Genomic DNA, 13,510 nt, shown 5'->3' on the forward strand with positions numbered 1-13,510 from the left:
GGAGCAAGTCAGTCCTCATAGCCCCCATGATATAATGCCTGACTTTACAGCAGAAAGAAACATGTTTACAGCCTGGGACAGTTTTGGTCTCTAAAGCTAGTTTTCCCGTACATGGGCGGAATTTTTATATTAGTCACCAGTTTAAATGTTATAAAGGGTCAAAGTTAGGCATGATTAAGGACGTGGCCGCTTTCAGTTACAGGCGGGTGACATTCGTTGACAAGTCCCTGCCATGAAGTTGGATAAGTATCGTAACCAGGGCGTAACTTCACATAGACAAAATCTAGGCATAAAGCTGTCATTATTTCAGTGTGTTTTCACTTCATGACAGTTAATTGTAACATTATGGTCCCCTAAAAGAGTCTTGTTCAGTGTTTTGTTGTATTAAAAGACCCTTTAAGGAGTCAGAATTTTTTCCAATAAGTACATTATAGTACATTATGTTCATATGGTTTTAAGCCTGTTCTTTTGTCTTTCGCTAGCAAAAATTAGCATTAGCATTAGCATTATCGCAGTTAACCATAGCTGTAAATGCACCATGCTAGCCAAGCTAGCAGCTAGGTTTAGGGTTAGCTCCACCCTCTCCTCCCAGTATGGTCACTTCTGGTTGAAAAAAAACCTAAGATAGCAACAGCCAAATGCCAAACTCGAGGCTTCAAAACAGAAGTCCACAAACCAATGGGTGACGTCACAGTGGCAACATCCATTATTTTATCCAGTCCAGTCCAGTTTACTCACTTTTCTTTCTCTTTCTCTGACCAGACTGATCAAACACACCAAGCAGTTGCTGGAGGAGAATGAGGAGCGTCTGTGCATCAAAGTACTGCAGACACTGAGGGAAATGATGACAAAAGACCGTGGCTATGGGGAGAAGGTACAATACCTCAGTGATCCTGTTTTTCATCATCTGCTTGTGATCATGCCCAAGATTCACCCACACATGAGATAAAAGACTTTACTGACTCAGGATACAGTGTCCCTGTCCCACTGCACCAAACTTACATAAGATCAAATAACGGTAAAGTAAACGAGGAGGCTGAGCTGTCCTTGTATGCCTTAGGTGCCTGTATAGCACACTGAACAGAAAAGATCCATACGTAAGTCATCAAGTCACTGCAAACAGGGCAGGTTATGAGTACTCGGTTTGGCAAACACTGGCACATATTTAATAAAAGATTAGTTCCCTTATTGCTTTCTCCCCACTATAACATACTTATTTTAACCCAAACTACGATCTTTTCCTAACCCTAAACACATAGTTTTGGCACCTACACTTAACAAAACTGTGACTGTTTTACAACATTTGATATCTTCTAGCCTCCTGGTAGGTACAGTTTTCCTTGTCTGAAGCATTATAATGGCAATAACAACTGATAATGGCCATTTAATGAGCTGATAACCTAAAAATGGGTGGGGCTTAACATCACACATGCTTCATCTCTCATTCAGCCATTTTGCACAACATTCATTGGCTACTAATGAAACTAATCTTTTATTGATTGCTTCAACTTTGTCAGCTTGTTTTAACAATAGCAGTATGTCTTCCCCAGACTTTTGGACTGGACTTTTGGTACATGAAATTGAAGGCATTATTTTTACTTCTGATGTAAAGGCAGGTACTGCAGTATGTTTTCAAGGTACTCTGTGGAGTTTCTTATGTTCTGTTTGTATTCAATGCATGTGCAATAGTACATACATGCAACAGGATGCAGGCACTATCAAAAACTGTTGACAGTAAAGGCAAAAGAAAGGGAAGAAGACAAAGACTGATAATGTAAACAAGGATATAACAATAATGTGGAGGGGAATGCATTCAAGAATATGGAAATGGATGGAATGAATGGAAATACACAATAACCGTTTGTTAACAAAACCTCCACAGGGCACCTTTAATAGGATAGATTAGCCTTCATTCATGAGTCACCCCTCAGCACATCAAGCAAAGAGGTGTATTGAATATACAAGCATACAGAATATTAACATACATTAAATACAACATACATCCTCTTATATTACCAACATGGCATGCTCTGAAGACCAATTCAAATAGAATTCAAAAGCGTATTTAGAGCTAAAGAAATATGTATTGTATTGTGGTATTATTAAAAGTAGCTGAATGTGCCTAGGAAGACAGGAGGGCAGCCCTGCACCGCATCAACATATCTAACTGTAAGCAAAGGAAGAACAACTAAGCTTTTAAAAGGGAACCTATTTTAGCCATTTCCAAAGCTCTGTTTTTTGGCACAAATTCAATAAAACACTTGCTTACTACTCCAGAGACCTTGCTCCAGCTGCACTGACTGGAGCAGAGAGTATGAAGCTTAACGTAGCAGTGCAATAGAGTGCTGCAAGAATGAGTCCTAAAACTGTAGTGCAAAGATGAGTTTGCATCTTTGCACTCCTTGTTTCCTCGTCTTGAAGTCAGTGGTATTTTTTGAATGGGTTTTTGGTTAGATGCTTGATATAAGGTCTGTGGTTAACACAAGCTTAAAATACTTTTGGGTTTTATTCTACGGCATAAAATACGTCAGTACCCAATCAAAAATTTTGACGCTTTTAGGTGTCTTTAAAAAGGCAGCCGCTTACAAGTGGCTAAATGACAGTTAAGAAAGTCATCATGCTGAACACGGCTCAACAGCCTCGTTTTGGTGGGGACGTTGAGTCATCTGACCGTGGTGGAGTTAATTTATAGCTTTACATTAGCTTTTTACTTCTGGTGATTGCATTTACACTTCTGAAGAGATGAGAGTTATGTTCAAATGTGAAGATTATCTTGCTGAACAAAATGTGTAAGTGTCAAACATTTGTTTGCCACCAAGCTGATGACTAATACAAAATCCAATGGAAAAATCCCTTTGGATTTTGGATGAGAGAACCAGGGTGATGCTAACTTCTGGGTTCGCCTACAAAAATAAAGTTTAGGCTTTATTTCAGTTTATACATGCTACAACTCCTCAGAACCCAAGCTAGTGTCTTTCTTGCCACCTGCTGATTAAGGTGAAGGGGGTTAAGTTAAGGGGGTGGTGGGGTTAAGTTATCGAACAAAGTAAGCCTCCCATTGGAACTTGCACAGGCTCACTTAAGGTGGACTGTTAAAATGGATACTTAGATTATTTTTATCCATGTCTGTGTCACCGCGGTGTGGGGAGTGCTACCAGCTCCAGGAGCTCTGCCTGTGCCTTGAACAAAAATCCACTGCATGATGCAAAACATGTCATTGATGTCACTGATGTTGTGTTTCCCATCATCTGACGGTTATTGGCTGCTGCTGGATGGGAAGCTCCTGGAGCTGGCTGCACATGAGGCACCTTATACCATTCATTTGCACGCACTACCCACACTGCAGTGACACAGACATTGTTTTAAATTTTGGCAAAGTATCCCTTTAAGGAGGATCAGCTTTTCTCATTGTAGTGACAATCTCAGCTGTCTCTAAACAGATAATGGAGAAATCTGTGGCTATTGAGTCTCTCCTGAGTGAGAGAGGCAACTATTGATCCCAACTCAAAATTTATTTTGCTGGTAATTGTTATTCTGTGTTAAATTATTGCAGTTGGGTCAGGATTTAATTATTATGTGAATTTAATATTGTTTTGTATTTATTTCTATTTGTATATTTAAGTATACTTTAGTGTTCAGGGACAAAATATTGTTCAATTTCAAGTTTAAATTTGCCTTTGAAATTGAAAAAGCCATTCTTTTATGTCGTTGACCGTCGTTTTGTGCTTTATTTTTATTTACTTTTATTTTAAAAGTGTCGGTTCAGGCATCGTTAGGCACCAGTGACATTTTAAAAGCATTGTTTTAACACCAGTGTTGGAAAAACCCAAACGATACCTATCTGTAGATTACAAGTGGGAAGCCTGTGAGTGGGCGACAGTATTTGTACTCATAAGTCTCTTCTAATGGCAAAGCAGATACATTAAGTACATCTTTAAAATGCAGCAACTTTTTTGTTAATCTACGTTTACTTTTACTTCCTGGTACATAAGTTGTCTACTGTTTTAGAGACTAGAACTTCCGTATTTCATCTGCTTACACAATGACAGATGACTTTAAACATCCATACAAAGCATCTCACACTTTATTCATGGACATAAAATATTTTAGAACATTTGCGTTTAAGCCATGAAGGAACATGAGCTAATCACAGAGCATTCACAGTCCACTTCAGTCAATATGTTTTACATGTGGTTGAGTTTAAAAAAAGGTTTGCTGTAGAGGGTTGTGGAGGTTGAAAACATTTTTTTTTATTTTCAACCTCATGGAAAATGCTTATGTAAAGTATTCACCCCCACAGTCTACTTTATTTTTTAATGTTAGACGTCATCAAACCACAATGGTTGTAATCAGGATAAGCATGTTTTTTTTATAGACTGATCAGCGAGAATTAATACTAGAGACAGGTCATTTTAGGTAAGACCTGGAAGATTCAGTCAGGGAGGGGCAGAAGAGTAGTTCCAAGGTTCTGGGTGTCCCTCAAGGTAAAGCAAGGTGAACGACGTAAAGCAGGAAGGAAAGAATGTTACATAGCTGCAAATATTAGAACAGACTGTCCTCGAAAACTGAGCCTTGCTAAGAGGAAGACATGTTGTGTAAACTCACAGAAGACTTCAGCAATTGTTGAAGACATACAATGTGTACTACGTTTTTACAGTTGTATAATCACTGTCACTCTCTTAACATTTTTATAGACTTAAAGGTGGTAAATACTGTTTTTAACATGTAAATCTTTTTCTGTAAATCAATGTCAAACAAGCTTTGTATGTGATTTTAATGTTGTGAATCAAAGTACGAAGGCAGGGGGTGTTTTAACAGTTATTAACATGCTATCCTATCACATCACTTTTTTACCTAACTTGACATGCTGCGTGTTTGTAGCTCACTAATCTAGCTCTACTAACTCTCTGCTCCCTATACTCTTTCTCTTGCAGCTGATTGCCTTTGATGATGAAATGGATGTGGCTGAGGTTTATCATTTTACTTACTATCATGATGTACATTTGGTTTGTCTCCCACTAACAGCATTAGACATGCTTGTGCTGCAAGTAGACGCTCGACCATCACATTCTCATCAGTGACACCTGTTGGTAGCTCAGGCTGCATCCACACTAATATGTTTTTGTTTTAAAAAGCATAACTATTGCTACCATGACGCTTGGCATCAACACTACTCTGGCGTTTTGGAACCTCTTAAACTGAGACCTTTGAAAATGCTGCTGATCCCGTTTTAACTCCAGGGTTGTGTTTTAGTCTGCATGGGTGGACCGTGGACACTGAGACTTTTGAAAATGATGACGCAGGCACCCACGTTTGTGGGTATTTCTTTCCCACACAAGTCCTTTTCACAATTTGCTTTCCACCGCCTCGATCGCCTTATACTCATGGGTTACACTCAGTTAAAGTTCAACCTTTCCGCTGGGCCAAAACAAGAAATCTCCGGTCTTACTTTTCGCTATCTTTGTAGGATTTTCTGTAACTAAGCAGGCAGCGGCAGAGTAGAAAATCTGCCTCCAGTTTACCTGCATACTCAGTGTACGTAAATGGTCATGGTCATTACTTGTTGAAATGGTGCTCAAACACTTGTGTACAGAGATCATTTTTGTTTTGAAAGTGCCATTTTAAAATGATAACGTATTAATGTGGATGTTGCCTCAGTCCATCCCTCCTTGTGTCGTGCCTGTAAGAGTTGCTCCAGATCCCCATGTTAGAAATGTAGCATACTGCTAGCATGTCCAGCTCGCATTATGCACATACCTGTCTGTTGTGCCTGTAATGGTCGTGTACTTACTTGCTATGTTGGAGTGTACTCTTAGGTTTTAGAAAAAAACTATTTTACTGAATACATCTGGAAAATGCAGGCATACAGCATTTGAACCTATTTTAGGTGTACTGTTGTTAATCCCCTTCAACAGCTTTATGAAGTCTGTTCAGTCCCATAGCTTGCCTGTTATAGCACATATATGCAGCTAAGATTGCTCATCACAAATTACGTGGGACTTTTGGGCCCTGGAATTTCCGTAGAGGGACAGAGGGTGATTTCCTTTTTTCTTTCTTTTATTCAGAACACAACAACCTGCTGGAATTTTGTCTCTTTAAACTTCATGCTCCTGTCCCATTAAGGAGAAGTGTGTCTCAGTCATGCAATTTCATTTTTCATTATTGACTTGCCCTTAATCTTTAGTTCATAATCTTGATTATTGTTATTATTATTACTACCAGTCAACATCAATGAGATGTTTCTATTTTTCTTGGTCACTCAGTCTACATGGTGCACAGCCCCCTTTTGATGGATGGTGGTGGCGGAGCATATTGTAAGCCCTTTGCCACCATTACAAGAGCAGGTGTGAGTGTATATATAGCTTGGGATAGTCCACCATTAGTTCACTCCAACAGATAGCTCATAACACAGAGGGGCTGGACTGTGTGTGGGGCGGTGTGCATGTCATGCGCATGCATTGCAAAAATATGTTTGTGGTCACGACCTGTAGCCTTAAGGAAGTGGATGAAACAGGTTTCTCCTTTCTGTTTGTGGTATGTCACAGGGATTATGGGTGTGATTACAGAGAAACCGTATCTCACATGTCGCTCGTGACTAATGTCATAGGAGGGGACCTATTCTAGACAAGTCTATTCATAGTTTTAGGAGAGTTGTTTTCGAAACATTTAGTTAAGCTATTAGTTTTCCTTTTTGTTGGCTTATTTTGTAGGGGTGATATTTTTTAAAGGACAATAATTACAAATACCAATAGATTTTGGCTTAGTTTTAGGGAGGTGTAATAACCAAAAATTGTTTTTAACACCCAGAAATTTTGGAAAAAGTGATCTGTGTGTCCACTCATTTTGACTGCTGGGGTTCTCTTTATTTAGACTTAAAGTTGGTCTACTCTACTTGACCGAAATAAATTGATTCAGAAACCCCAAAAAGTTGGCTCACAGCTCGAGCCAAAAACTAGCAGATTTTCCTTGACCTGAAGTGCAAACCATGACATCAGTAGGCGTGTCTGTAGGTTGGACAGAGAGGATGGAAAGTCAAGTGCGAAATCATCTCCTTATCATTAATAGTTGGTCCATGCATATCTTCTGGATAAAACAAATATCTGTAATAACAGAACAAAAGCTTGCTGGTGATGAATGCGATTGTCCATCTTGCTACTACTGTTTACTTCTGTGACGCATCCTTGATTACAATAGTTCCATGGCTCAGTGCCTCAAAACTGGTGAAAACACAGGCTGCTTCGAGAGGCTCCCTGAATCCTAAAGAGAACTGATTCAAGAACCAGAGCCAATCTAGTGAAAAAGGGGCATTTTTTTTTTTTTTTTTTACTTTGTATTTATTGCTTTTGTTTGATTAGTTTTTCTTATTTTAAAAGTTTTTTATTTGTGTTGCTTTGCTCTCAAATCAGTTGTTTTTTATTGTAAAACTCATACTTAATTACTTTATTTAGAAATATACAGTAAAATTTGACAGAACAGTCCTAATTCAAGGTCTGCTAAGTTTTCTGCTGGAGCTTTCAACCATATCACAAGGTCTTCATCAGCAAACGGAGCTGCCATGTGAGCACAGTAGCTGTTACAATTTCACTAAAAGATATACGTTCAAGGTTTCCCTAAAAAGCAATGAAGAGACTCGTACAGAAGTAAACCCTCTCAATCATCACTTATTACACACTCTTAGTGCGTGGGGGTGTATCTTTCCGTATATTTCCACTCTGCCCTCTGCCTGTATTTTCTTATTTTCTTCTTATTTTCTGTGTTCGGGACGTTTATGAGCATGGACCCCCACAGTGCTCAGGTAAAGTTGGGGCTCTAAAGGTAGAGATCAGTTGCCAGACTGAAAGCAGCACATGTCTAAGAGGCACGATGCTGAAAAAAATGCAAATAAAGCGAGGCGAAATACCAAAGGAGAGGGAATCTGGGTTTGACTTTTACTTTTGCTGGCGAGCAAGTTTACAAACAGTAACTGACAGTCCTGTATAGTATACCTTTAAGGTTAAGTATCTTAGTCCATCCTTGACTAACCCTGGAAACATTAGTTTCACAAAACAGTCGCAAATCAATGTCTTCTTTATCTTTTTTCTGGAGCTTTTGTAGATAAGAAGTCCTAAAGGTGCTATAGAGAAAATCACAGAGGCTACTAAGCTCACATGCCAACAGATTAATCTCCAATGGAGCAAACTCCATGGAGTCAATGGAGTCCACTGATTAGGGGTGTGTAATGTGGTTGAATGCTCCGGAGAAAAGCTAGTCTGTGGACTCCGTGTTTGGATTGTTTTACAAACTTTGTTTGGCACAGCACCTTAAAGTCCCTGTAAAATGGAGGTTAAATTGTCTTTAGCTTCTGTGCTGTGATGTATTTCTCAGTGAAAGTGTATATCTGAGCGTTTTACAATTACAAGAGGGATTTAAATCAGATCCTTCTCATTTGATTGGATTGCTAAGAAGTGGGCAGGCTTAGAGTTGAGTACGATACAGAGCTACAGCGGACTTTGCTGCGGACTGTTGGCTCCACATACACACCCCTCGCCATTAGATCAGTAGGAGGACAAGGGAGAGATGAATGATTTAGACCTCAGCCACATTATTTTGAAATGAAAACATAGATTTTGCCTAATATGTAAACACACATCTACTCCTATGTCTTTCCATAATGCTCTCTTAGCTAGCTACTACAACCCACAAACGGTGAAGTGCGGTTTTATATAACCGGTGTGGCCAGTTAGTTACCCAAAGTCTTACTGGACTGGACTTTTTACATATATTTGGCATAACAAGAGACAAATGTTCAGTTAAACCAGGGACATGGGAATAAAACCGGGAAATTTTCATTTCATGGGAACTTCAATGTTTGTACACCTTTTGGGAGCTTCTCTTGAAATAATTAAATTAGTCACACTGAAAGTGCACGTTGTCAGAGCAGGATAATAACCAGCAGGAAAATAACACTGAAGACTAGTCACTCAATCCAGAGTGTGGTGAGTGCAAGGGAAGTGAGCATAATGTTAGTTGGGGGGGAATGGAGAAATTGTTTGAAAGGGTCTTTCCAAAGTTGCCAGGAAGCGATCTGCTCTCAGTGTCTCTCTGTTGTGTCTCTGTCTTTATTTCCCTCCTTCCCTCCCTCCCTCCTTACACATGCCACTTGGTGCTGTAGAGATGGAAATCCCCAACTTCCACAAAAACAGGGCTGTTCTCAGAGACCGGCGCTTTGTCTCATCAACTCCTCCCATGTGCATTTTAAGAATGTACACATACTCCCTCAGCCCCCCCACAGCACATGCTGTATGTCACTCATTCATGCACACACTCACGTTAACACCAGCAAACAGTGTTCTGACTGACGGCTGGCAGCATGTGTGTGGATATCATTCAGGTGGGAGACAGTCAGGCCAAAACCCCAACTTCCTTTTAGCAGGAGCAAGATAAACTGCCACGATATCTGTTATGCAACCCCAGTGTTTAGCCTGCCGCTGCTCCCTGACCTACCATCACACACCCAGCTCCCACCCACAGGCCTCGAGGAATGAGTGCAGCTGTCAGTTTCACTACTGTCTGACAGACCCCATCATACTTCGAGTTGTTGCATGCCCAGTCTGTGGGTTGGATCGCGTGTGTGTGTGGGTGTGTGTATGCAGGAGGGGTGATGAGAGAGCAGGATAAAGCACAGTGACGGTTCAGCCATTAGCAGAGGTTATCTCATTCCTCCAAAAATAGAAATGTGATAAAATGCGAGCCCGGGGAAAACAAGACATGAGCGGCCTGCCACTCTCATTGTCAGGCCTGATCATATCAATCCTTGCACGGGTTTATGTTTTCCTTTACTTGCATGTGAGCGTCTTTATTTGTGAGACTGTGGAAGGTCAGAGAGGTCAGATGAAGACGATGTCTCGGTCTTATTGTAGTGATGTAATACGGTTTGCTGAAGACGGTGCTGGGGTTACATAAGGGACTATTTCTATGCTAGTGTGGTGGTGGTCTTTGTGTGTGTGCTTGAATGTGTTTCTGTTGCTCTCCGTTCATCTATGTTTATTTCCTCATTATCCTGACCACACTTTTTGTTTAGCTCGAGATTTCTAGATTACTGTTTCCTTTTTTTAACTCATGCATTTTTCAGACCACATCACTGCTGCTCCTTTGACAAATATTTGTCCATTTTACTTTCACTTTGTCAGCCTTGTCTTTCTCTCCTCTACTGTCTTGTCTAACTTTTCCAGTATGCAGCTTATCTAGCTGCCACTCCCATCACTCACTCTGCCAAACTGCCCTCAGATAGACTCTGCTTGTCCTGGTTTATCCTCCTGCCTGCCGCTGTGGGTGAAATCAGGAGACTCTGGGCTGTTGTTTTTTTTCTCAGTCAACAGGGGGAGCTGCAGACGTGCCACAGCAACATGGAGCGCTGGCCCAGTTTCCTTAACTTAATGCTGCACGATTCTTGGGCTCCAGCCAGCTCTCAGGAAGCAGTTACATAAGAGCCAACAATTTTCTTTCCCTTTTTTTTCCATCTTACTCAGTTTTCCTGGAATTTTAAACTCTCCACTGATGTGTGACCTTCAGTGGTAATTGGCAATAAAAGTGCAGCAGAGATGTCTTTTAGGAGACAGTAGCTTTGGTGCACCTCCACTTAGGCAGGGGAGGGGGTGGCATTGGAAAGTTTGGGATTCACTTTGGGTGGTGAGTGTGCCCTTCAGCCAACATAACACCTGTTAATTGTTTGACGTTCGCCTCACTTACAGGCCAATTTCATACTATCAGCAGAGTGCTATTTAAACCGTGCTTCTGGCCTTCTTCCTGAACACTTGTTTTTTTTATCGTGAACAGCCAATTTCCTTTATAGCTTCCCAGTGAGGTGAGGTAAAGCAGTGCTCACAGTGTCTGGCTGTTGAGGAGTATGGCGAGGATCTTAGTTATGTTATTGTAAACAGAGAGATAGTTTGACTGCTGGCTGCCCATCAAAAGGTGCAACATCCGCGGAGGAATATACAGATTATTTTGGGCAGTGAGATCACCTTAACTGCCTCTGTTTCCACAAATGCCCGGGAAACTAATTGTGTTTATTTGTCTGTGGAGGTTTAATCACACATTCTGGAGAGCAAAACAAGTGGAACTGATGGTAACAATTACGGGGTCAAGCCGTCCAGCTGATACACCTTTTTATACGCTTAAAAAGATTCCAGGCGTGTTGTTCACGGTTTTCAACACTGCGAATGAGGTCATATTGCACATACGACAGTTATCATGTTCCACCAGTGGTTAGATTTCGAACTAAATTAGAAGAAGTTAGTGCTGGTGGTGATTATAGCTTCAGTTGCATTCATGAGGCATCGCCGTTTTTCTGTGGAAATCAAAGTGTTGACGTACAAGGGGGCTTGTTATGGGGAAATTCCTGTCCAGTTGCACAATGAATCAGCATAAACCAGCATGACTGGGTCACAAAGGAAGATATAGTGCATGCCTGTGTTAGGTTACATGTTTGTTGTGTAGTTTCCCACATTTGCTGCCCTCTCTGCATTGAGGTTTTGTGTTTGTGTGTGTGTGTGTATAGGTTGTTGTTGTTTTTTTAGCTTTCTCAGTTAAATGAGTCATTAACTTCTTCGTCGTTAACAATTTGAATGCCTTTATGCTCTGTAGGCTATTACCAAATTTTATTTTATTCTTTTGCTTCATTTTAAATTAAGTTTATGAATTTAAGAACTTGTGCAAAGTGACAAGTCACTCACTTAACCGTTAACTGATTTGACTGTTAAGTTACTCTCTTTAGACTGGTACCTTTTATTTATGTTTCATTATTTGGTTGTCAATTTTCATTAGATTATTTTTTAATTATTGTTATTTAATTGTTTTTCTTGCCATTGGCTGCAGCAATCAGCAACATTTTATGTTTATGATTTTACTTGTTTTTCTTTTTGACCCCTTTTTTTTACTGAATTGTTGAACCTGGTTTATTGGCTTCAGATTATTTTGAAAGTGTACTGAAAATGAGTTGTTTCTGTAACCCACAGCAGCTCTTGGCATATAAACCAGCATTCACTGTTCCAGGATTAGTTGAGCTTCTTAATCAGATTTCGGAAAAACGTGACATTTGGTGATTAGGTCATACATGTTTTGTTTTTCTTACTACTGTCGTATCACTTCTGTTTTTTTTGTTGTTGTTTTTTTGAGACAAACTTTTCAACAGATAATTCTTATGTGGTCTTTATAACAACAGACATGCACGCTGAGATGAATGTACATATTGGCACACAGATGACAGTGCATATTTTTGCTTTATTTGCCCTGACCTATTGTCATGTAGAGTGATAGCCAGACAACGACACTTTGCAAAAAGTGGTTAACAGTGAACCACAGAATACTAAACACGCCACAGTAGCCAGAGGTCTATAGTGTGGTGAAGGTCAACACACAGTGTGTCTGCTTTCTTGCTGCACTAGGTTAATGCTGCTTATCATCCATGCTGTCCCATCAGACTAGCTCCATGAAAACACATAACACGAGACACTGAACTAAAATAATTCCCCACATACTGTAAGCAATCCATTATCACCAAGGTCTCAACTTGTTTTTGTCCGCTTCCTCTCTGCTCCCGGCTCTGTAAGTCACGCACATTTATGATGTGCAGACGTGCATGTGACTGAGCAGTAGAAAGCCAGATAGAAGCGTCAGTGAATAGCAGCTTTTAGGGACGAGAAGTTTGTTAGATAGAGTTTTTAAGGAGGGTGCTTCTCTTCGGAGGCAACATAACTAATTCAACATCTTCAAACTCTGACTAACATCATCCTTTTATTTCCAATCAGCTGGCACCTCCACCCGAGCCTGAAGTCCCTGCTGAGGTGTGTTAAAGACCCCTATTGGCGTGCTGCCAGCTAATATGGGTCACTGCTGATCAAAGATCATCCCAACGCCATCCCATTACACTTGTGTCAAACATCTCTTTATCTACATATAGATAAGAGTCACATCCCATCCCTGTGTTATATCTCCTCTTTTGAGGGACCCCTTTGTGCATATAGCCCTTTGTGTAGCTTCAGTTATGCTACATATCGACCCTTGTTTGCACCGCCTCCCACTTGTCCACTCATCCATTCTTCCCTTTCTCTTAGTAGGGTGCCCCTGCCCCATCATCTTACCCTCCTTCTCTTGGTCTTTGAGCAAAGTCCCGTGTCCTGACCTTCTCTCAGTGGGGTGGGTGGGTTGAAGTCATGGGTGAGGTGTTTTTCCATGCCAGATTGGTGCTTACAGTGTGTGTCAGTAGCTCACGGCTCTATTATGTAACCTGGACAGAGTTTTTTTTTTTTTTCCTCCCTCATTCTCATGGTTTGTGTTTCTCCCCCTCCGGCAGCTTGTCATTCTCTTATGTAAATAATTTGGGCTCTTTTGCCTCTGTGACTGTGGAGTTATGAGGGAGGCACCACAGGCCAAAGATGTCAGTGTTTGATTTCCATACCAGACTGTTAAGAGTGGGCATAAATAAGCTATGAAATGAACTTTAACTAACTCTGTGTATGATGAATTAGAA

At 40.5% G+C, this 13,510-nt stretch overlaps 1 protein-coding gene across 1 annotated transcript in view; it reads left to right on the forward strand.

Moving 5' to 3' along the window:
* Positions 1–13,510, forward strand: part of itpr1b (inositol 1,4,5-trisphosphate receptor, type 1b) — a 130,734-nt gene that overhangs the window by 57,052 nt on the left and 60,172 nt on the right. Inside the window, exons 38-40 of the mRNA XM_050039318.1 lie at positions 763–874; positions 4,935–4,970; positions 12,789–12,824. Of these exons, the coding sequence (XP_049895275.1) occupies positions 763–874; positions 4,935–4,970; positions 12,789–12,824 (184 nt within the window). The remainder of the gene's footprint in view (positions 1–762; positions 875–4,934; positions 4,971–12,788; positions 12,825–13,510) is intronic.

Source organism: Epinephelus moara, chromosome 24 (assembly GCF_006386435.1).
Source record: "Epinephelus moara isolate mb chromosome 24, YSFRI_EMoa_1.0, whole genome shotgun sequence".
Classification (NCBI taxonomy): Eukaryota; Metazoa; Chordata; class Actinopteri; order Perciformes; family Serranidae; genus Epinephelus; species Epinephelus moara.